This window comes from Trichechus manatus, unplaced genomic scaffold, assembly GCF_000243295.1.
Source record: "Trichechus manatus latirostris isolate Lorelei unplaced genomic scaffold, TriManLat1.0 scaffold00118, whole genome shotgun sequence".
Taxonomy (NCBI): Eukaryota; Metazoa; Chordata; class Mammalia; order Sirenia; family Trichechidae; genus Trichechus; species Trichechus manatus.
This window is the reverse complement of record NW_004444054.1, coordinates 5,868,580-5,894,847: the sequence shown is the minus strand read 5'-3', so window position 1 is coordinate 5,894,847 and position 26,268 is coordinate 5,868,580. Positions and strand designations below refer to the sequence as shown.

Sequence of the window (26,268 nt, the reverse complement as noted above, 5' to 3'; positions counted from 1 at the left end):
GGCAGAAGACAAGGATACTACCCAGGTTTATTAATTGCCTTAGATATACTGAGACAGAGAATACAGAGAGAAAGGAAGAAATGAGTTTCTGTTTTTCTTTTGGAGGTTAGAGGTTAGCATATTAGTTTCCTAGGGCTCGCGTTAAAAAAAAAAAAAAGAACTGTGAGACAATCAATTTCTGTGCTTATAAGCCACTAACTGTGGGGTTTTTTGTTTGTTTGTTTGTTTGTTTTCTCACATAACCATGTTGTTGACCCTTTCTAAGGGCTCTGAGAGAAAATCTGTTCCATGCCTCTCTCCTAACTTCTAGTGGCCAGTGATCCTTGGTATTTCAATCTCTGCCTCTGTCTCCTTATGGTCTTTCTCCCTCTGTGTCTGTGTGTTTCTTCTCCTCTTGTATAAGGACATCACTTATATTGGATTAGGACCCACCTTACTGCAATATGACTGCAAGTTAGTTTAACTGATAACATCTTCAAACATCCTATTTCCAAAGAAAATCAAGTTCACAGGGACCACAGGTTAGGACTCCAACATGCCTTTTTGGGGGACACAATTCAATCCATAAGAGTTGGTCATATTTTCCATGAGATGCCTGGGAGATATCTATGAGAAGACATCTATGGCTAGATAAAAGGTTTAGAGTTTAGGAGAAATATCTGGGCTGTAACCGATATTGGAGAGGAGCAAAGATCAACATGTAGATGGTAATTTAAGCCTTTAGAGACTGTGAGGTTGCCAGTGGAAAGATGGTTCCCTGAGAAACAGCAAATGAACGGTATGAAACAAAGAGGAAGAGCCCGAAATGATTAAGAAGTCACAACCCAACAGGAAGAAGGAAAGCCTACAGTGTGTTTCTCACCAAAACCAAAAATGTTTCAAGAGGGAGGCTATGGTCAACAATCTCAAAGACTTCAGAGAGGTCAAAAATGTTTACTATATTTGACCGGATACGAAGATGGCGGAGTAGTCAGACGCTTTAGGTGGACCCTCTTACAATAAAGACCTGAAAAAACAAGTGATTCAATTCTATATGACAGTCTAGGAGCCCTGAACATAAAAGGCAAAGTAGAGGAACTGAACTGAGTGGAGGGGCAGGGAGAGACGGTTCGGAAGCAGCGAGGAGTTGCCAGACACGACCCAGCAAGAGCCTGAGCCCTTCAGGCCTTATCAGCTTGGGGGTGAGCACTGAGACAGGCAAGCAGCGTGCTCAGGAGGTGCATTTTCCACACCAGGAGAGACCCAGCCACTGCGAGTCTGCTCAGCTGCACAGAACCAGTGAGAAGCAGCCCTTGATTGCCAAAAGATAAGTATTTGTGTATGGCCTACCATGCGGATCAAAAACACCTCCCTTAGGGAAAAACATCTCTCGTCTTTACCTCCCCACTCCCTACTCTGCACTCGGTCCCAGACCAGCTTCAGCAATTGCCAAGTCCCCTGGGCAGGAAGTAGGGTCTGTCACACGCCATGAGCCATTCTCACGGCCTTGGAGAGTGAACAAGTTAACAAACGGGAAAAAATAAACTGCCAGCTCCCCTAAGCCAGGAACTCAGGGTAGGCACAGCTCCTTTGCCTAGACTCAGGCATAAAGCATCCAGGGACTTTGAGTGCCTTTCCCCTGCATAGACTTGTGTGGGCTCATTTCAACAGTGTAGGCCCTCATTACCGCAGTACAAGAGGGTATATACCTGAAGTCTAACTTCAGCTGTTTCAGCTGTGAAGTGGCAGGTTCAAGACATTTGACTCTGCTCTGCACATTAAGCAAGGTCTTCACCTACCCACATCGGGCCTGAGGACTGGTGGCTCCACCCATGCCACCTAGCCACCTACGATAGGGGCCCAAGAATAAGATGTGGCCCCCAGTCCTTACAGCAACACCATTGGTTGCTCATAGTCCAGCTGCAAAACCCACCCACCTACGTGCTCTAGGAAACAGGGACACACCTGTGGAGAAAAATAGAGGCAGAGTATGGAGACCTTGGGTGATACAAGCGGTTAACACGCTTGGCTGTTAACCAAAAGTTTGGAGGTTTGAATCTACCCAGAAGTGCTTCAGAAGGAAAGCTGGGCAATCTACTTCCAAAAAAATCAGCCATTGAAAACCCTGTGGAGCACAGTTCTTCTTTGACATACATGGGGTCGCCATGAGTCAGAACGGACTCCATAGCAACTCGTACTGGTTTAAAGGTAAAGCACAGGCAGGTATTACATGTTGCTTTTCCTCAAGGTTGCAGTATTTATTTTCTTCCTACCCAATACACTCTCATTTAGATTTCAAACTTCCATTAATACAAAAATACAGATAACTTCACTAGCATCAAAACTCAAAGAGAGAAGGGAATAAATAATTGAGAATTAAATCGAACTTCCACATTTATATCTCCAGCCAACCCACCCTCTCCTCTGAACTCCAGACCTATATATCCAATTTCCTATTTGCCATCTCTGCTTAGATCTCAAATGATCACATACTCAACAAACTCAAGACCGAACTGATGATCCTTCTCAAACAGGGTTCTGTGCTAATGTTTCTTAGTTCAGTGATCATCATCGTCATTCATCCACCTGTAGAAAGCTGAAACCAGGAATCACTCTTGACACTGTCTTATGTATGTTTTATTACATCCAACCCATCACCAAGTACCCAAGAAGCTCTCCAATTCACCACTGTCCCTATCTTAAAAGCCTTCAGTGGCTTCCTATTGCTGTTAGGTTGAAGGTAAAAATCCTCCGCATATTTCTCAAGGCGCGGCCAACTGCTTACTTTTCCACCTTTGCCTTGTTCATTCTACCCTGGGCTTTCTCCATTCTAGTCACCATCTTCTTCTCTCTGAAGTGTTCTCTACTCCCCTTTCCCATCAACACTCCAGGAAATCCACTCCTGCTCATCATAACTTGGCGCAAGTGTTCCTTTCTCCTTCCTCAACCCTCATCTGGGTCAGGGACTCCCACGGACGCCTTTCTTAAAATGGTTTTCTTTTCTGAAGAAAATTATCTCAATTTGTAAGTATTTATTAATTGGTTTAATTATTTGGTTTATGTCCAAGTCCCCCATTAGATGCTAAGTCCTGTGAGAGCAGAGAACTTCTTTGTTATTTTTGTCTCCCTAGTGCCTGGCCCGCGGGAAAAACATGTGGCAGCTCAGCTTCCGAAAAGATTTATGGCCTTGGAAACCCTATGGGGTAGTTTACTCTGTCCTACAGGGTTGCTATGAGTCAGAGTCGAATCAACTTGATGGCAGTGGTCTAGTGCCTGGCTAGTATCTTGAACATAGTAGAAACTCAAACATTTGAGGAATGAATGAATGAACAAATAGTAAAAATGCTTCAGAAAGAATGGAAAAGTGCACGGACTACTCAGAAAAAAGAAACAGATGATCAACCGATGTGAAGCCTGAGACACAAAAGGAATTAAAGCAGTGACAACCACCTTTAATGTATTTGTGTTCAATGTTTAGGTATAAATACGGTAAAACTTACTACTGTAACGACTTATAGCTAGTCTTAACATAGCTAAGAAACAGTCTTTTGGCAATTCAACTACTGTCAGACACTGGAGAAAACCGACAACCAACTGTCACACTTCTTTCTTAGAAATGTAACAATCTAGTTTCTCATTGCCTGTGACAGGATTGAAAGAAAAAACTGCCGTTAGGTTGCCCTTAACTATCATACTTGCTGTTTCTGATCATGAAGTAAGTTCATTGTTCTTAAAAATGTTGTTTTCTTGATTAAAGGACCCCAAACAAAAGAGTCCCCATAGCTATGCATGGGCGAGGGAATGGACATGCTAAGTTTAAGCAGAGCTGAAGTATCATCTCCCTTGGTTTTGGTGTGTTTTCCCTCCAAGTCTTACCTTTAATTTAAATGAAGGGGTTATCTTGCTCAGTTCTATGAAAAAGTACAATAAAAGTGTATAGATTGAATTGTGCCCCCACAAAAATATGTGGAAGTCCTCATCCTTGGTATCTGTAACACGACCTTGTTTGGAAACAGGGTCTTTGGAGATGTAATCGGTTAGCATGAGGTCTTACTGGAGTAGGGAGGGTCCTAATCCAATACGAGTGATGTCCTCGTAAGGAGGAGAAGAGACAGGGAGACAATAGAGAGAGGAAAGACACCACGTGACACTGCAGCTGCAAGCCAAGCAATGCCTGGAGCTCCCAGAAGCTAGGAGAGGGGCATAGATCCAATGCTCCCTTTAAAGCCTCAGGAGGAATCAACACAGCCAACACTAGACCTTGGACTCTCAGCCTCTAGAACTATGAGATAATAAATTTCTTTCTTTAAATCCACTCACTTTATGGTACTTTGTTATGGGAGTCCTAGAAAACTAATACGATTCCATCATAAAAAAATACTCTCTCTGTCTCAAGTTCAAATCTCTAATGAGAGAAGATCTCATTGGTCCAGCTAGTCAGTTTCCTTCCTATTAGGCAGGAATTTCATCTCTGTCTGCCTCAACATGCTGACCAGTCTCACAGAAAGTAACTCCCCTTGGTCAGGTTTTTAACCAATCAGGATGGCAGTCTAAGATGACAGGGCCACTTGGTATCATATGGCAATTTATATGGAAGGAATACTCTCCCAAAGGAGGCTAGGCACATGCAGACATCCTGAGTACCCACCTGTACCTTACACAGAAGTTTTTTTTTTTAATGTTTGCTTAATGTATGCCACCAGAGTTTAACAGCCTAGGCATAGCTAACAGAAAAGAGGAGCAGAAATAATCCAGCCTCTCCATAACCACCCATTCAGAAAAAGTAGATGGAAGTGCCTAGAACAGTGCTGTGTCGTTTTAGATGTTGAGTATCTGTTCCTGTTCCTTACCCATCCGTTCTCCTGTGCACCCTGCCCATGATGCCTCTTCGAATCTCCCTTGTTTTCACCCTACCTCTCTGCTATGTGACATGCAAAGATGAAAAGCAAAGGACACAAACGAAGTGTAGATAGATGGGACCTTGCAAACGTTTTACTTGCACTCAGTGGTCAAAGAAGGAAAGTAATGAAAGCTTCTCTCTTGCTGACTAGCCGTGTGATTTTGGAGAAATCTCTTCCCCTGTCTTTGTTTCAGTTTCCTCAAGTCGATTTTGAGTATCTTTAACTCTGCTATGTCCTCTTCGGACCCCTGGTGATGCAGTGGTTAAGAGCTCGGCTGTTAACCAAAAAGTTGGCAGTTCGAATCCCCCAGCTGCTCCTTGGAAACCCTATGGGGCGGTTCCACTCTGTCCTGTAGGGTCACTACGCGTCAGAATCAACTCAACAGCAATGGGGTATGTCCTCTTTTAATTTGATGCTATAGGTCCTACCTCTCCCTGTTGTCTTAGATGATCATTTTATATCATCCTGACTCATGCATGCATTTATATTATCTTCCTGGTCCCAGAGGTGTTTAAGTTTGGACTCCTGCACTAGACTCTCTGTAAGGTCTTTTTCTGATCCAATAGTCTCTCACGAGAAAGAGTTAAGAGCTGGCATTATTGGGGCTGTATTTAGCAATACACACTGCTATGGCCAGATGAATTGTTTCTATCCAGTATTCTTTTTGATTTGTTATTGCTTATGTGTACTTTTTTTATATGTATTTCTAATATCTTCCCTGTCTACTACTGTGAATTTCTGTTCTTAACCCTCCCTACCCACAAAAACCTCAGTCCCCAAAGTAGGCACCATGATAGTGGCCACTGTGGGGAATGGCAGCCAAGCCATGATGAAAAGCTGACCCATAATGGAACTTACCAGTGGTACCAGGCTCTAACATGGGAGCCAGGGGCCATTGAGCCCTCTTCTAAACATTGTCGTCTCAAGATAGTAAGACTTTGTCAACAGATGCAATTTTCTCTTAATGAAAATCTGTGTTGTTGTAGTACATGACTTTCTGTCACTGTTTTTTTGTTTTGTTTTGTTTTTTAATTTGAGCATGAATATAATGGAAGAATAAAAGTCAGGAAGCAATCATCCATCCTTTGCCATGTACTTAATTTACTCTCAAAATGCACCACTCTGCTATGATATTTCACCCTAAGAATTTAGTAGAAGGAATTATATGACTGTCTGGATCCCCATATGGCATTGACATATTTTTGACTGGGTCATTTTCTTTTATGTTGGACATGTAACTGAAATCCCAGAGCTAACTGCTTCCTTCTTAGGAGAGCTGACAAGTGGGGGTAGATTCACCTTCTGGAGAGACCAATAGGAACAGAACCAGCCCGCTTATTGCTCATTATCTGCCTAGCTCTATCCACACACACACACAGACACCCCAAGTCTCTATGAGGATAGCACTGTGGGAACAAAGATGTGGTAGTCAGAATCATTGGAAGTGCACTTTATGTGGAGAGATTATTCATCTCTTCTCCAAAGCCAGGTGGAGAAGTGAGCTTCAAGAGAACCATTTGGAGGAATAAAGGGTACCTGTGAAGAACAGAAGACAGGCATCTCATCCTCTGGCTGAGAGCTTTCTGAGCTGGAGAGTGGATGGTACAGCCACTAGATTAGAGCAAGCTGAATTGGTTCTTGAAAGAAGGTGGCATCTTCCTTCTAAAGCAAGGTGGGGTAGCGGGATTGTGAACATGGCTATGTGTGGCCTACAGAGTTCTGAAGGTGAGAGGCTAGCCAGAGTACACATGGCAGTAGAATTTGCAGGGACTGCCAATAAAGAATTCTTCCTGAGATTAATACTGGGGTAACGTCCCTCTTCCTAGTCTTTGTCACTTTGGAGAGTACGGAAGAGGATCTCAGTGGCTGCATGTTAGGGAGTGCAGATGTTAGAGGAAGGTGAGGGAGCTAGAGGATTGGCTAGGCAGAGGCCAAGCCAAGAGATGCTCTAACTGCAGAGGGACTTGAGGGAATGGCCTAAGGAAGACAAGACCTCCTTTCCTGCAGGGAGTCTTTGGCAGTGAAAGGTTGAGATAAATCTGCTCTTGTGAGAAATAAATCACACAAACTACATGGAGGCCATATTAGCAAAGGCCATCAGCTTCAAACAGGTCTAGACCAGCATCAAACCAGAAAGAAGGACATCCTGAGATGTTACTGGTTTCTTAAAATCATTTCTTTTTCTCCTAACTCTCCACCCTGATTTCCACCCTAGCATCCACCCGGGAGGAACTAGACCCAAAGAAGGGAGGTATGGAGGAGGGAAGAAAAGATCATGTCTCTGCTCCAGTTTAAGACCATAAGTTACAATTGTAGCTTAGAGGGGTGGAGGGTGGGGGTGAATCAGATATGAGTTGGACTGCACTGGTGTAATTTTTAATAACCAAACCCAAAACCAAACTTGTTGCCTTTGAGTCAATTTCAACTCATGGTGACCCCATGTGTTACAGAATAGAACTGTTCAGTAGGATTTTTCGGCTGTAATCTTTATGGGAGCAGATTACCAGGCCTTTCTCTTGCAGAGCCACTGGGGAAGTTCAAACTGCCAACCTTCAGGTCAACAGCTGATGGAAAACTGCTTGTGCCATCCAAAAGTGACCAGAAAGTTCTGGAATTTGTCTGGCAACAGTAGCCAATCTTTTTTCTTTATTCATAATTCAATTTCCTTTTATTCAGGGTTCATGGTTTTCATTGTCTGCTTTTCCTCACACTCCACTTGGTGTACTTGCTCAGTACCCAGCATAGAGGGAGATTGGGTGGCCCCAGCGTTCTCACCCACAACCATATGCCTATTGAATATTTTGCACTCTGATATTAACAAAGCAATGAATGACTTTGCTTATTTCTAGGAAATGAGAAACTTATACTCATGCTATTTTGTTTGATGTTATCCCAGTTTCAATGTCGTTTTGCATAAAATATGTTGATTAATGTGACTTTTCATAGTTCATCTAATAAGACCATTTTTCAAAATATGCAAAATTTAACAACTCTACAATCTACCACAAGCAAATTCAGGAACGATGCTTAGAAAATGCATGATTGTCCCCTGAAAAGGAATTAGCAAGACAGAGCACTGCTGGGGTTCAAGACCCCAATGTGGAGACTCCAGGCCAAAATATGTGCTAATGTGACTTTCATTTAAAGTGTGATGTTTAAACTGAAAACAGAAAGGCAAGTTAAACATTTAAGAAATAAAATAGGAATGATAAACCTGTTCACTGTAAGGCATGTATATGACCCAAAAAGATTAAGTTTTTCAGTGAGATATGGTTTCATTTCATTCCAATCACTATCTCTAATTGTATTTTTTTTCAATAAAAATAAAAATTTTCCATTACTTCTAAATGGACATTAGTATAAAATGAACAGTGACAGAGGACCATGCAGTCAACAGGACATTTTCCTTTACTGCATCTTAACTTAAGCAAAATGACAGATATCTGCACAAGGATCTGTAATCATTCAGTCATTTATTCAAGAAATTTTCACCAACTACGAACCGTGTGCCAGGCACAAATGCAAAGATGCTCTTTGCCTAGCAGGCCTGCTAGGGGAAGAGTTGTTGTTTGTATTGTATGCCCTCAGGTCAATTCCGACTCATGGAGATCCTATAGGACAGAGTAGAACTATCCCATAGGGTTTCCTAGACTGTAAACTTTATGGAAGATTACCAGGTCATTTCCCCCCTGGAGCCACTGGTGGGCTCGAACCACTGACTTTTCTGCTAACAGCTGTGTGCTTAACCATTGTGCCACAAGGGCTCCTTGCAGAGGGGAAGAGAAATGTGGTAAATAATTATAATACAGTGCTGAAGGGCAGTGATAGAGGGCACAGGGCATTGTGGGAGTATGCTGGAGAAGCCCTAACCCAATCAGGAAACATAGAAAGCAAAGCTTCCTCGAGGTAAAACCCTGAGCAATTTGCCATTAGCCAGATGAAAAATCGGAGAGATGATCAGTTCAGGCTGAGGAGAAGGCATATGCAGGATAATGAGAAACATCCTGAAGGAAGAGAATAAGAATGTGTGTGTGTGTGTGTGTGTGTGTGTGTGTGTGTATTACAAACAGTTCAGTGACCCTGGAGCCCAGTTTCATGTTCCAAGTGGTAAGGCCATTTATTATTATACTTATCATTCTTTGCATGCATATTGCCTCTTCCTATTAATTAGCTCCTTGTTGCCATTAAATTGGTTGAGTCATGTGAAACTCCACCACATTCCTTCCCAAACCAGTCTGTAAATTCCGTGTGGCAGGGACCATGCCTTCGATCTTTTATATTCCTGAATCTCATTGGCTGTTTGATCAGAAGTGAACTTTAGAAGTCATCTCTTTCAACCTCTTAATGCGTTAAGGAACACGAGGACACTGAGGCCCAAGAGATCATTGTGTTGGCAATTGTTGCGTTGATATCACTGTCAGAGCCTAGGATGGAACCCAGCCTGGGTTCCTAGGTATTTTGTCCTGCACATCACACTGCTTTATAGGAGTAATAAATATTCAGTCTTCCATTTGTAAAGCATGAAGTCTATATTGATCAATGAATTTCCTCGGCGTAAGATTTTTCAGTAATGAAAAAATATATATATTTTATTTTCCTTAGGCAGCAGTTATTTGCAGATCAGAATTGTATCTCTTTAAGATTAAGAAAAAATTTATCTTTAAAATTAAGAGAAAAGATTTACATAAGGTAATAGGAGGGATAGCTAAGTTTTGAATGTTTGAATATAAACCAGCAATACTTGTGTAACATTTGATTCATAAACATGTTTGCTTCCACTGTTGAGAAAAGGGCTTCCATAAATATAATTGTTCTCACTTAACAAAGTCAAGAAAAGAGGCTGTATCACTATAGCCTTGTAATTGAATAAAATGAAAACTGACTACTTTTTTATAAAACTGAATTAATAATTCATCTGATTATGGACTGATCCCATAAAAACAGTGACAGTTATTAAAGAATATGTACCTAATCATTGTCTACTATAGTCTCTTTATATATAAATAATCTACTAGCTTCTACTACTGTAATTTTAACCAGCTCAAGAAAATGCAAAAAGAGAGTGAATTCAATTCTGGATTTATATTGATTTTAAAATGAGATGATTTCTTCATTTATGTGACTAATAATACTCTCAAAAATATGACACTGTTAATGGCCAAGGTTACTGACAAAACATTTGTATAGCCCTTAGCCAGTTACAACTACTAATAACGCTCTCCTTGCAAACACAGACTCTGGAGAAATATAAAAGGAAAACAGAGGACAGAAGACACCCCTTAGTGAATTTTTCAAGAGGCCATCAAATGTCCCAAAGTCTCCCCAGAGATTTCCTTAATGATGCCTGTCTTATTAAACACAGTAACAAAAACTAGGCTAACAGCTCCCAAATCCAATGGCTGTGATGAAGGTGTTCCATTATCATTTGAATTTTTTTGCAAAAAAGAAAAAGATAAAGGATTTAAAAGAATGAGGAACAAAGGAACTAGAATAGCCATAACATTTCTGAAAAAGATCAAAGTTGAAGGATTCGAAACAACTCAATTTGGAGACTCACCGTGAAGTTACAGTAACCAAGTCAGCACAGCCATGGCAGAAGGATAGACACCTAGATGAATAGGACAGAATAGAAAGCCCAGAAATAGATCAGCATGTGGAGTCAAATATAATTACCTGATTTTTGACAGAGGTGGAAAGGCAATTCAATAAAGATAGGATAGTATTTTCAAAGAGTGGTGCTAAAATAATTGGACACCTATACACAAGAAAAAGTAAATAAAGTATAAAACTTGACACAAATCTCAGATCTTATACAAAAATTAACTCAAAGTAAATCATAAAATTAAATGTAAAAAGTAAAACTATAAAACTTCTACGAGAAAAACCATGGGCTCTTGGGTTTGGCAAAAAGTATTTAGATATGAAATGGGAAGCACAATCCATAAAAGAAAAAATGATAAGCTAGACTTTATAAAAATTTTAACTTTTGTTCCTGTAAGATACTGTTAAGGGAATGAAAAAAGAAAGCCATAGACTGGAAGAAAGTATCTACATATTATATGTCTGAAAAAGGACTTTTGTCAGAAAATACAAAGAACTATTAAAATTCAACAATAAAAAAACAAACAACCCAATTTCAAAATGGTTAAGACATCTGAACAGACACTTCACCAAAGAATATATAGATGGCAAAAAAAGCACATGAAGAGATACTCAACATCTTCAGTCATTAGAGAAATGCAAATTAATAGCTCCACAAATTAATACCTCTACACACCGATTTGTTGTTGTTGGGTGCCTTTAAGTCTATTTCTACTCATAGCAACCCCATGTGACAGAGTAGAACTGTCTCATAGGGGATTTGGGGCAGTAATCTTTACAGAAGCAGATTGCCAGGTCTTTCTCTAGTGGAGCCACTGAGTGGGTTTGAACCACCAACCTTTCAGTTAGAAGTTGAGCACTTAACCATTATGCCACCATGGCTCCTTATACACTGATTAAAACGACTAAAATTTAAAAATATTAAAAACAGATAATTCCAAGTGCTGGTGAGGATGCAGAGCAACTGGAATTCCACATTGTTTATGGAAATGCAAAATAGTAGGGCACTTGAAAATAGTTGGACAATTTCTTATGAATTTAAACATATACTTACCATACACTAGATACTGAAAGGCTAATAACAAAAATAACTCACACAAACACTGTATCTTAATTGGTAATTTTTTTTGTACAGCTGAATGGGTTAGTAATTCTGATACTACTTTATTTGTGTACTAAAGTGGACCAAATAAAGAACTTTATTTTAGATAATGAGAACGAGATTACTCACTGTCAGAGAAAGAAATTACAGATAAGCAAAGGGGAGATGCCAGAATGAACCTTGTGGTGCCAGACTGGAGGAGGATATCAGTATGAACTCAGTTTATTTTTAGATAAATAGATGGTTAGATAGATAGATAAAAACCCCGTTGCTGTCGAGTCGATTCCAACTCATAGTGACCCTATAGGACAGAGTAGAACTGCCCCATAGAGTTTCCAAGGAGCGCCTGGTGGATTCAAACTGCCAACCTTTTGGTTAGCAGCTGTAGCACTTAACCACTACACCACCAGGGTTTCCAATAGATAGATGGATGGATGGGTGGGTGGGTGGATGGATGGATGGATAGATAGGTAAACTAAATATAGTTACGTGTGCATTCGTGGGTCAGTACACATACATATATTTCTTAGCTCTTTCCACTGGGAGAGCCTAAAAGCAGTGACATACCAGTAACAATGAGCAAACCTAGTGCTCAGATTTTGGTTTCTAAATTCCATTGTCCAATAAAAGGAATCAGGGCTCTGTGGAGAAATGGCTGATTCCAGAGCTGAATCAGGGAAAATACAAAATGAAACTAATATTTTGTGGTGTCAGAAAGTAAAGAAGTGCTTAAAAATAGAAAGAAAAAATAAGTGGTAAGTCAAAAGGGTAAAGGAGCCAACCTGAAAAAGCCTTCAATAGCCAAAGCTGGAACAATTTGAGCAATAAAATAAATAACAATAGTGTTGGATACTAACCCAACTAATAAAATAAGTAACCCCAAATCCATACTTATATAAATAAATGAAGGAGAAGGGATAACTCTTCTGCACAAAATACTTGAGAATAATACATGTAGAATGCATGAGATAAATAGAAAACCACCCTAGGACATTGCAGCCACAATTGCTGCAGGTAAGAACTACTGATGAGTGGTAAAATTAGTGGGCAAAACTTTAAGGAGAGATAGGCTATTTACATGACCTAAAAGTATCCTCCACCAAAAACAGATTTATTTTAATTATTGTGATGACTTTAACATATATCCACAAATTCGATACTCTTCCTTCCAGGAAATGGAGTTTAATTCTTCTCTCCTAGAGTGTGGGCTGGAGTTAGTAACTCATTTCTAACCAACAGAGCATGGACAGGGAAAAAATGTAACTTTATAGTGAGGAGACCTGGAAGACACCACCTTAACGAAGTGATCAAGGTTAACACCATCAGTAATAAGGCATATGATAACCATGCATTCTCTGAAAGAATGTAATGAGAAGTGAACATCATTGTTCTTCAAAAAAATTCATAACCATGGTCAGGGGTGGCTTAACTAGTAAGCAAGGTATGCATGGGCTTACTTACGTTTACTTACTAATCCGTAGTGCACAATTTCCCATGGATTTCACCACACCTTTGATGTGGTAAAAAAATGGGTGAAATTGTGCACTACAGATTAGTAAGTCTGTTCATACCTTGCTTATTGGATAATCGGTCCCTGACCATGATGTTCTTCCAAAAAATTCATAACCTTTCCTCCTCAGCTAATCAGGAGAAAGCATAAGACAACCCCAAATTGAGGGATATTCTGCAAAATACCTGACCAGTACTCCTCGAAACTGCCAAGGTCAACAAAAACAAGGAAAGTCTGAGAAACTATCATAGCGAAGAGAAGCCTAAGAAGTCATGACAGTGAACTGCAACATGGCATCCTGGATGGGATCCTGGAACAGAAAAAGGACGTTGCCCTGATAACTTGTTTAGTGCTTCTGTTCTCCCTCCTGGTTCATTTTGTAGTGCTTGGGGTCTTAAAAGCTTGCGAGTGGTCATCCAAGGCACAACAGTTGGTCTCTATTTGCCTAGAGCAACACAGGAAGAAGGAGAGTCAGGAATAGGAGGAGGATATGGAATGTGTGGCTAATTGTCCTCAGGAACAACTCTCTCATTTTCCATGAGACCAGCAGAACTGGGTGGTGCCTGGCTACCATTACTGAACATTGTGATCGAAGATTCCATATAAGAATCCTGATATAAATAGGGAAAATGCAGAACAGAATTTCAAATTCTCATGGACTCTGGACTTCCTGGAGCCATGAAGGTTGGATGAACCCCTGAAACTCTTGCCCTGAGATAATCTTTAAACCTTAATCCAAAAATATCCCCTGGAGTCTTCTTAAAACCAAACAATAGTTTAACTATTAAAGATGTCTGCCTTGAGCATTATGCTCCTTTAAGAACTACCTATGTGAGATCAAGCTGACAACAGCAAATCGAAAGATTAGCTAGGCACCTTAGTGGGCAGTGAGTTCATGTTAATGGGAGAGGAACAACTCAGAAAAGGACGGTGAGAATGGCTGCACAACTCAAAGACTGTAATCAATGTCACTGAATTGTACGTGTAGAAACTGTTGAATTGGTGTATGTTTTGCTGTGTATATTCTCAACAAAAACAACAAAATAAATTTAAAAAATTTTAAATGGACATTAGTACAAACACTAGGGAATTTCGATTAAGTTCTTCACTTTTAGTTAAACATGTTGGACAAATTCTTAGTTTTGGCAAATGTTCTATGGTTTTGGGAGATGCTAGCATAAGAAAAAGCTGGGTAAAGGATATGTGGGAACTCTGTACAAACTTTGCAACTCTTACATAAGTCTGAGATTATTTCAAAATAAACCAGTTTTTAAAAAAGGAAATAGAATAAGAATGTTCTATAATACAACACTAATAATACAACATATAAATCGGTTAATGTGTCAATCCTGGTCAAAGATGCCTAAGTCTTTCAAGCTTTATAGCATAAATAAGTTGTATATAGTCGATTATGCATTTATGATCTTAAAAAGTTAGGGGCACACACTTAAGAATCAAAAAGACTTTCCTGTGATTTTGTCTCTAATGTTATACCCAGTGTTATTTCTGCTCTTCATCTGTATCAACAGTATAACTCATCTGAAATTGGAAGAATTGCTTGCAATGGTTCATATGGCTGATTCTATATTGCAAAGAATATAAGAAATCAAAAGTGGTACTAAGGTGATAAGAAACATCACAAACGATCCACTTCCCTATTTACAGGAGGCAATTGATATTCTTGTCTTTGCTCTCCATTTCATCATCATTGTGTTATCATTATCTTATATGTATCGAAGTACAGTGTGAAGCCATGAGGCTACAAAGATTCTTGCCCTTAATTAAAAATATGTCAGCTTAGTAGGAGAAATATGCACACAATTAAAAAGTTACAACACAAAGCTCGAAGTGCTAGGGTTAAAGAAACTGTGAGGATCGCCGAGAAAGATGGACTTAACTCAGGCTGGAGGCAGGTCCTGAAGATGTGTCTAAACATGATGAGTAGGATTTTACTAGAAAAGTGGGAGAAATTGTTTCATATAATAGGACCAGCAGATACAAAATTACAGAAACAGAGCTATTTCTTGAAAATGTTGTTTGATGGGGAAATATAAAAACAGATGTTACAAAGCTGAAGCTCTGGAAGCAGAAAGATTGTGGTCAAATCTAACACTTCCAGCAGGATGACCTTGAGCAGCTGATTTAATCTCCTTAGACCTCAGTTTTCTCATCTAAAATACGCTATACTATGGGACCATTTGGAAACCCTGGTGGTGTAGTGGTTAAGTGCTATGGCTGCTAAACAAAAGGTTGGCAAAGGTCGTTGGAAACTGTGGGGCAGTTCTGCTCTGTCCTATAGGGTTGCTACAAGTTGGAATCAACCCAACGGCAAAGAGTTTGTTTTTTTGTTTTTTTTAATGGGACCATTCATGGTACCTACAGCAGGGAGCTATTTTAAGAATTAAATCATATTATGAGAGCAAAGTGCTCAGCACAGTATCTAGCTACTGCTACTCCAACTACAACTATCACCAATGTTATTCTGAGAAGCAGTCCTAGAGGAGATGGGCTTTTGAAGGATGTATAAGAGTTAAGGAGTCCTGGTGGCGAAGTGGTTAAAGCAATCGACTGCTAACTGAAAGGTCGACACTTGGAAACCACTAGCAGCTCTGTGTGAGAAAGCTGTAGCCGTCTGCTTCCGTAGAGATTTATAGCCGTGGAAACCCAATGGGGTCACTGTGAGTTGGAATCCGCTCAGCGGCGGTGGGTTTGGATTTTGGTTGTAAGAGTTAACCAAGAGTGTTGTTGTTGTTGTCAGGTGCTGTGGAGTCCATTCCGACCCATAGCGACCCTATGTACAAAAGAGTGAAACGTTGTTATGTTTGAGCCCGTTGTTGCAGCCACCGTGTCAATCCAACTTTTTTCGCTGACCCTCTACTTTACCAAGCATGATGGTAACATGTCCCTTCTGAGAACATGTCCAAAGTATGTGAGACCAAGTCTCACCACCCTCACTTCCAAGGAGCACTCTGGCTGTATTTCTCCCAAGACAGATATGTTTGTTCTTCTGGCAGTCCATGGAATATTCAATATTCTTTGCCAACACCATATTTCAAAGGCATCAATTCTTCCATCTTCTTTATTCATTCTCCAGCGTTTGCATGCATGTGAGGCAATTGAAAATATCATGGCTTGGATTAGGCACACCTTAGTCCTCAAGGAAGAAGGAAAATGTATTGCAGGCAGGGAAAGCACTATATTCAAAGCATAAAGGTCGGAAATAACACCGTGGGAGGGAGACTCAATTCATTATTGTTAGCGCATAAAAGGCAAAGCATTGGAGGATACTTCATCCCATGCGAAGATTAGTCTTTGAATTACTTTAAGAACCAGAGAAACATGATGGTGTTTCTCTCTTAGGTATTCTGAAAGATGGGCTTAAAGGGGCAAGACGACAATGGAAATCCACTCAAAAGAGTTTACAGAGGCACAGTGAGATAAAACCTAGGTGACCAAGTGACCATTGGATTTACCAACATGGGAAATGGTGGTGACTCAGACAAGACCAATTTCTCTGAGACTGGAGAGGGTGGAAGGGTGAATGGAAAGAGTGTAGACAAGCAATGTAAACGGTGAGTGTAGACAACTCTTCAAAGAAACAAGTTTAAAAAGGGAAAGAGAATAGAAAAGGATGCGCAGCCAGGAGAAATGTTTGTTTCTCTATATTTCTATTTACATTTTTATAGTCGAGAGTCTTGACAAAGTAAAGCAATAAACATAGCAAAGGGGAAGAAATTGGTTGAGATGATCCCAGAGTAGATGGTGGAGAGGGATCAAGAGCACATATGTGCTGTCATCTTCATTTATCCCCATTCACTTAGATGAAATCATTTTCATGTAGAGCTAGCAGTTAGTGATAGCTTCAATTTTTATAGAACATTTCTCTTGAGTAATTCAAATTATAGGCAATATGCTATCTCACTTATACATCTTGCATTTATATAAAAAAAACTGAAGATCCTCATTTTTCTTTTGAGAACACTGAAATCCAATGTGGCTAAGGGATTATAAAACTGAACAAAAATTTACATTTATATCTGCATACTTTTTCACCATTGTTACGTTGACTATGCTGTCTCTTGTGCTTTCTAAATCAAAAAAGGGAGGACATTTGTGTGAGCCCACCCTATGAATATATCCTGAATTCCTTTTCTTATGAGTTATGTTTTTGTTATGAGTTATCTTATTTCTTACTAAATATTCATCTCATATTAAGAACCAAGTATCAAGCTTACATAGAACTCCAATATCATTTCATCTGAAGTGGGGCAAAAGAGATGCATTTCTATCATAATAAAGATATTTCTATGACTCAGTCCATTCCCTAATGGAAAGACTGTGTCTCAGTTTAATAACACAAGAGAGAGATGACGTAAAACAGAGGTCTTTGGACCTGAGAAGAAAAAAGTACAAACGCTGACTATATTCATTCCCACTGTCTCTAAGAAATTATTAATTTCATATATTTATGGGATTTTAAGAGAATAATATAAGGAAAACTTATTCCGTCAACATAAATAGGTATTCTGGTTTCTGAATAGTATGTTTTTTTCTCTTACTAGACTGTTGGAGTTGTCTCTGGCTTGGCCCTGGTTCAAATATTATTTACATTGTTTCACAAAGTAACCTTCTGAAGGGCATTTAAAATCTGTAAGATCTTAGGATCTTTGTTGTAAAAAGAACATGAAAGTAAACATTTCTTGTATATTTTAGGGATGTCATATACCATATACCAGTTGCTGTACAGTAGATTCTGACTCATGGCAAGCCCATATGTGTCAGAGTAGAGCTGTGCTCCATAGGGTTTTCAGTGGCTGATTTTTGGGGAGTGAAGCACCAGGCTTTTCTTCCGAGGGGCTGCTGTGTGGACTTGAACCTCCAACCTTTTCGGTTAACAGCCAAGTACGTTAACCATCTGTACCACCTAGGGGCTTAAGGGGATGTAATGCATCAGCTCTTCGTAAGTACTCTGCTGGGCTTCCAAACCAGGAAGCTCAGAAAAGCCATGTAATTCCCCAGTACATCAGTTTCTGCAAGAATATAGATCCTCTCCCCATTTACTTGGGGGACATGCTGTAAGGATGGATGAGTAACAGATCTGAACGTGTTGAGAGAAGTAGGAAGGGAAGCACCCTATGCAATTCATCAGCTAATGCTATGAAATTGCTTTGAACATTTTGGGGTGCCAGCTGTCATATAAAAATGTGGCTTTTATGGACAATAAGCTAACCAAGAAATTAACCCTTTAATTTACGTCAATGACTGGAGTTGATGTGCTTCCCATAGTTAAATCCCCAATTTGACCTTGGAAGTACTGGATTTTTAAAAGATTTTTGCATAAAATTAGTGATTTAAAAACATTTTAAGGAAACGTGTTTAAAGTGTACTATATTGCTGTCTGATAAGAAATTGTGTAGACTCATTACCTTTTGCCCAGGGCAGAAAAAGGAAGGTCCTCCATTCTAAGAAACTCTTCACTGGATTCAACATACTAGTGAGGGATATTCTTTATATTTGCATATCACGGTTTTAGAGTAACACGGGGATATGAATAAAAATCAACATGTTTGATCATTACTCTAGATATCCCATCTGTTTTAGCCCAGCAGCTCTGCAATTCGGGTTGTAAAATCACATATGTAAAATAGCAAGAGAAAATTCCTTGAAAAATAATATTCTATGCTTTAGGAAGATTCTGTATTCTGAATTACTGTGTCATATGTAGATCCAGAAAAGCAAGAGTAAAGAAGCAGAGAGAATTCATCTTTAGTTTACTCACATAATAGAGAAGGAACACCTTTCTTTAGAGTGAACATAATATGGTCATTTTTCATATTTTGAACACTCAAAGATGTTCTTCAACTACATTAACCCACAGATCCATGCACTTTTTTTTTTTTTTAAACTAACACTGGTCTTTATTTTAAAATAAGAATCTCTTCCAAGTCTGAATCCTTTTTAGATTGTTTTCTTTTAGAAAATCACACCCAAAAGAAAATTACAAAAATTTTTATTTAATGTAATCCTTCAATTGAGTTATTCATTGCAGCTTTCAGAAGTGACCTGAAACTGAATAATGTTTGAATATTTTAACAGAAGAAATCACAAGCTGAAATATGGAAGATTTAAGCGATGAGGCAGAACAGGGTATATGTCATGCAGAGCAATTACACCCAACTCTCTTGAGAAGCACAAGTAAAGCAAAAGGCTTTCAGCTGCCTAACGTGTAATGATATCACAGCGAGACAGATGCTGAGCCATAGAATAGCACTGAGCTTAGATGATTTATATTTTTGAAAGCTCAAGATTTGAATTTTTTTTCTCTTTGACTCTAATTTCTTTTTTGCAAATATGCTTTTCTTTTCTTTTTTTTAACCTTGTGACAGCCCATTACAAAGCTATCATCTGATCTATCTGTTGCAGTCAGGCTTCATGCTCAGTTGGAGCCATTTAAACCCCTTCCTTTCTACCGTTCTTTACATTATGCTTTTCCATATAAATAATATAGCCTTGAGGTTCTCTGCATTATGTTCCTTCACTTCAAGGATCATGATCTTTGAAATTAAAAAAAATTTTTGTTTCCAACAAGGTTATTTACAATTACTTTCTGTCAAAAGGTCTGCTTTTGGGGCTATAGTGAGTGTAATGATGTTAAATTCGTATTCAGTTCTTATAATCTATTTTATCTATTCATGGGCTTTAAAGTAAATTTAATCTTTAAAATTTGTGCTTAAATGCAAGAAGGAAAAAGAATTTGTATATAGAATACTATTTATCACACTTTAAAGAAACGTTATAGTAGCTTCAAAGTACCATGAAATGCTTGTATTACCCTGGTTGCCTCATTTTCCTCCACCCTACTCCCCCCACCCCAAACACACACACAGACGTTCTAATCCCATTTTACTCTTTCCTCCTTTTTTCTCTTTTTGTGTGATGGTTAGGATCATGGACAAGGCAAGGAGAAATAGTTAGGATTATGGTGATAACAGTAGTGAACTAAAAGTGAAATGATTTTACTCAATGCACCATCTGTCTTTTTTTCCCCAGAACTATAATATACATATAAACCAAAAACCAAAACCCATGTGGAGTTGATTCCGACTCATGGCGGCCTCATCCATGTGTTACAAAGTAGATCTGCTCCATATTGTTTTCTTGGCTGTAATCTTTCTGAATGCAGATCTCCATGCCTTTTTTCCATGTTGCCACTGAGTGGGTTTGAACCATCAACCTTTTGGTTAGTAATTGAGTGCAAACCACTTGCGCCACCCAGGGACCTTATAATATACATATACTGCCACTCTCTATATGTATAAGAGTGGCATTTTGCTGAAAATTTTTACAAACTGAACACACCCAGCATCCAGATCAAGAAATACTGACAGTAACCCAGAAGCCCCTCCCATACGCCCTTCTAGTCATTGTCCTTCAGCCCCACCTGAGTACAATCACTCTTTCCACACTTAGCAGCACAGATTTGTTGGGCCTGTTTTTTAACTTTATGTAAATGGAATCGTTCAGTATGTACGTTCATGTCTGGCTTCCTCCACTCAACATTATGTTGCGAAGTTCACCCAAATTTTTGCGCTTGGTTGTAGTCCATTCATTCAGTTAATTTTTTATTTATTACCACAGTTAATTTTTTATTCAACTGCTCATGAGCATTTGGATAGTTTACAGTTCGGGACTCTTACAAATAGTGCTACTATGAAATCGCACACAGCATTTCTGGGTGCGCAGATGCACACGTTTCTGTTAGGTATACACCTACAAGAAGACTTGCTGGGCCTTAGGGTATGTGTTTGTTCATCGTTAGCTGATGCTGCTAAACTGTTAGGAACAGGAAAGAGTACACTGGGAACTGCTGTTCAGAAGGAGACCCCTTCCTACTGATTCAACATGGTGCCTCAGCAGTGAGATCTGATTTACCTACCATTCCAGCAACCCTTCGTCTTTTTGGTTTAACTGGCACTTCTGCACATCTGTGGTGCGATGGGGACTGATATTCAAGAAGATGATTCGCAAGACCCTAAAGAATCTTCTGATTCATCAAAAAGAGCTTCTCGTTTGCTCTTTGTAGTTTCACTGTTCAATGATCAACTTGTGCTGAATTCTAATTCATTTATTTGCAAGTGTTTATTGTATTTCTACTCACTAGAAGGTAACTTAAAAATGGAATCTTGCTCTTAAGGAGCTTACAGGCATTGGGGAGATTATAGCATGAGTATAAATAACTTAATACAGATTAGAAGGTGATGAGCTCTATTAAAATACAGACAGATAGATACATGGATGGATGGATGGATAGACAGTCCACATGGATGTGAACTATAGATGTAAAGTGGTTATTTTTAATACTGGTAACATGTTAAGTTTTATATTATGGTATATTTGAATAATATAACTTGCCATTTATCCAACATGTTTCTTTACCAAATGTCTAAACTTATAATATTTCTTAATTCATTAATGACAGACACAAGATTGGGTTAAATACCACAAAAGTCTAATTTTACACAATATCCCACACCAATAAAGTTTTTCAAGCAACAAATGAATATTTTATGTTTAGCTATCTACCCTTCAGGATACACCTCAAATCTTTTCTTTTATTTCCCAATTATCTGCTGGAGAATTTAGTTCTGCTGTCTGATCAGTGAGATTATATACACACCAAACATTTGTCTAGAACTTACTTTGTGTCAAATGTTGTGCCAGGCGCTGGATATGGGATAATGAACAAAACCTGACACAATCCCTATTCTCCCAGAGTTTACAAGCTCAGGGACAAGTGGCCAAGTGATCACAGTATATAATTTTAAACTATGATCTGTATTATGTTGAGCCATATGAAATTTTCAATTTTTGACTGTTTTTGACCTCCACAAGCAGCAATATCATATGGTTCAACCTAATATGTCATGGTTGTTCAGTGGTAGAATTTTCACCTTCCATACAGGAGATCTAAATTTAATTCCAACCAATGCACCTCATGTGCAGCGACCACCCATCTGTCTGTAGGGGTTTGCATGTTGCTGTGATGCTGAACAGGGTACAGTGGAGGTTCCAGACTATGATGGACTAGAAAGAGAGACCTGGATATCTACTTAACAAATATTAGCCAGTGAAAACCCTATGGAGCACAACAGTCCAATCTGCAACCAATCATGGGGATGGTGCAGGACTGGGCAGCATTTCATTCCATTGTGCATGGGGTCTACATGAGTCAGGGACCAACTCAAGGGCAACTAAAAACAACAACAGCATGCTATGAGCTTGAAAGAGGAAGAAAGACCCTGTTGGTCAGAGGAAGCTTCTCTGAGGAATTGCTACTACTGGAACTGAAATATGAAGAACAAGTAGGAGTTAGTCAGTACAAGAGAGAAAGAGGAAAATATGAACCCTCAACAGAGGGAACAGTGGGAGGCAAAGTTCTTAGGCAGAGGATCCATGATACTTTGGAGGAACTGGCAGGAGAAGATATGATCGGAACATGGTGCAGGCATGTGGCAAGATGAGCCTGGACAGTTAGGAGAAACCAGACCAAACTGGGCCTTAACACCCAGATTAAAGATTCAGATTTTTGTTTTAAGAGCAGTGAAATGCCATTAAAGCATTTTAAGTTGGAAAATGAGAAGCTTGCTATGAACACAGAATGGAGAGCAAATAAGAAGGAGCCAAAAAGGATGGAGGGGGCATAAACGTGAGCGCAGGACCCTAGGTGATATCTTGACTAGGGAGATAGTGGTGAAGATAGAGAGAAGTGAGCAGCCTGAGAGGTTTTCAAGAGAGAGCTCCATGTTTTTATTTTAAGGAAGTTTTCTGATTAATATACCATGTGCTGTTGTGTTTCTTGAAAGATATTTAATTCTCATAAAATATAGATACCAGCTCTGTTAGATCTAGAGCCCAATGTTGGCTAACATAGTCATATGTAGCAATTCGGCTGCCCAAGAAGTTTCTTGAGGTAACACCTTCATATTGTTCTCATTTCTCCTTTTGCTCCCTACCCTGTGAGACCACAGCACTCTATTCATATCTCAGCTGTAAACCAAGACCAAACCCATTGCTGTCCAGTCGATTCTGAGGAGCTACCATATTGTATTGTCATCATCTGTTCATGTAACTATCTCTCAGTTACAATGGGGGCTCAGTGAGGGCCAGTACTGTGTCTTATTTATTTGTAATTCCTTAGAACTTAGCACAGTACCTGGCCTATCAAAAACAGTTGCCATCAAATTGACTCTGACTCGTGGTGACCCCATGTGTGTCAGAGTAGAACTGTGCTCCATAGGGTTTTCTATGGCTTGTTTTTTCAGAAGAGTGTGTTAACCTAACTGTTTGCACTAACCAGCCACTCCAATTGGCCTATAGGAAATAATTCATAACTGATCACATTAAGGTGTAGATGAATCAGTCAGCAAATGAGTGAATTAACAAATACTTTATTTCTGCTCTATCTTAGCAGCTTGTCTTTGATCTTATATAAGAGCTTCACCCTCTGGTCTGACTTAGTAAATTAACTTTTTTTTTTTTTTCCTTTCTGTTTCTTTGTTCTCTACTTTTATACCTTTACCACTGACCTATTTTTCTACTAGTTCTATCAACGAGCTTTTAGAAAAGAAATCTCTAACTGGTTAGTATCTTTGGTAGGTGTGGAGTTATTTTTCTAACTGCCTGCATCTCGTGGAGATGTTAGGAGCTTCTGTTTTGTGCCTTTGGGAGCTAATTCTTTATCACTGTCATCATCATGACCATCAAAGTATTGGGCGGACGTGCCATTCTGCACACAGTGCTGTCTTCCCAGCTCCGTTTAGAGAGTGAGGAAAGCAATAAACAGCAGTGGCTCTTTCCCTAAATGAGATCACCAACTACAACAGAGAAAACTAAAGGCTACCCACAAAATTGAATATGACATACACATGGCTAAGGTAAAAATTTATATTTTACTAAACAAAAACGGAAGAGCAACTTCCACAGTAGAATGAGAAAGGAGGCACATTTTGTGAACCAGAAATCAGAACATGTAACCTCACCATGTTCTCATAAATAGACAATTGAGCCATATGTTATACTGAAATTGGGAGCTTTTCCCAAAATGCAAGACTAATGTTCTCTCTGGCCGTTTTGGATATCCACATAGGAGTAGAAGGGACGGGTTGCCACTTCTCTTCCTGTCTCGGAAGTTCTCAGCCCCTAATGCTAATATTTCTTGAACCCAAGACGAAATTGTAATTATAAAGCCAAAGCATACCCAGCAAAGGCATAATAAGCTGGTATTTTTTGAAACATGCCTCCCTAGCCCTCTACAAAGGCTGCGTAAATTAAAGATACTCTTGAAAGGGATCAGTGTTACAAGATGCAGTTTGGGAAGCCAGTACAGGCTACAGTGAGGACCAAAGCCGTTGCGGTCGAGTCAGTGCCGACTCATAGTGACCCTGTGGGACAGGGTAGAACTGACCCAGAGGGTTTCCAGGGAGTGGCTGGTGGATTCTAACTGCCAACCTTTTGTTTATCAGCCGAGCTCTTAACCACTGCACCACCAAGGCTCCTGAGGGAAGATATTGTTGTTGTTAGGTACCACCAAGTCGGTTCTGACTCATAGCAACCCTATAGGATAGAGTAGAACTGCCCTGTAGGGTTTCCAGTGAGCAGCTGGTGGATTTGAACTGCCAACCTTTTGGTTAGCAGCCAACCTCTTAACCATTATGCCACCAGGGCTCCTGAGGAAAGATAGGAGTGGTAAATAGAAGTAAGGAGGGGCAGCTGCAAGAGAAGACAGCATTGGAAGGGGCAAGAAGTGAATGTGAGAAACTGTAGAAGCCCTGGACCACACTGCAAAGGTCAGAATTCTTTCAGCCCCTTAGCTCAGCATTGGTTCGGGTTTATGATGTGGACCCCCAGCTTCCCTGAGCTCCAATTTGTAGAAACATAGAAAGAATCTTACATAAATAAATGAATAAATAAAGCAAATAATTTGCTTCCTCTTTCTCACAAAGATATCTTATGGCATGTAATAATTGCCGAACATCTTTACAACTACATAGAAACGTTTTCTTTCTGTACCAAATACGTCGTTTGTATTTTGAGCTTTCGTTTTTAATCTTCATTAAAATAAATTACCAGTTTTCTTAGTATGTGCTCTCTTTTCAGACACTACCACTGAACTTGATTCTGTAGTTCATGTTTTCATTTATTTTTTTTATTCCTCCGATATCCAATTTTAACATGTATATTTGTAAAACAAAATTTACTGTTTAAATATTTTAGTAATAGTAAATAAGTAGACAATGAGAAATAAGGTATGGAATGATTAAAGAAAGACTTATATCTGGGAATAAAATGGCGTCTCTCTCTTCTGGTTTTATTTTTGTTCTTTTTGGTCTAGTTTTGTGTTATGTTTTGTTTTGGTGTTAACCCGTCACAGTTTTAGCGCACACAAAGCAATAGACGGCAAAGCAAGAGAATTGCACTTGGCCGGTCTTTGCTGCCATCTTCTGTTTTTTCATGTAATTACGCATTGTTTCTTAGAGTTTAAAAATCTAATTTTCTATTACTTACAGTACTATAGGTCCCCTTTTTCTTTTCTTTTTTTCCTTCAGTTAAAGCAAAGTGAAGCAAATGCAGACACCAAAGAAAAGCTCCCTTTGCGCCTGCGAATCTTTGAAAAATTCCCAAACAGACCGCAAATGGTGAAAATCTCAAAGCTTCCTTCAGATTTTACAGTTCCTAAAATCAGGTATTAAAGTATATCTTCAATTGCACATATCAAATACATTGTAAAAGATTTCATCTTTAATCTGATTCAGTCCTTGTTTCCAACACGTATATATTTTTTTTCTGTTTTTACATTATCTGTATTTCTGCTCTCTCTACCTCTCTTTGAAAAACCGTTGCTCCCTTTAAACAATATGTTCAGAGAAGATTTACTTTACGGCTGTAGTAGCCTAAGAAAGAAGGCTGCTTCTCACTGTTTCTCCATGTGGTGGCCCCCAGAGGATCTGACCTCCCAGGTAACGGGAGAAGGTACTCGATATTGCATGGATGGCAGACAGATACCAACCTCTGACCCTTAACCATGGGTGGATAAAATTACCTGTGTGGTTCTGTATTTTCAAGTAGATTGAGAAACTCTCAGTGGCCAGGTTTGCTACAGCATTTGTTTAGACTGC

At 39.3% G+C, this 26,268-nt stretch overlaps 1 protein-coding gene across 1 annotated transcript in view; it reads left to right on the top strand.

Moving 5' to 3' along the window:
* Positions 1 to 26,268, top strand: part of NALCN (sodium leak channel, non-selective) — a 392,050-nt gene that overhangs the window by 258,045 nt on the left and 107,737 nt on the right. The window contains exon 15 of the mRNA XM_012557767.2: positions 25,699 to 25,835. Coding sequence (XP_012413221.1) covers positions 25,699 to 25,835 — 137 coding nt within the window. The remainder of the gene's footprint in view (positions 1 to 25,698; positions 25,836 to 26,268) is intronic.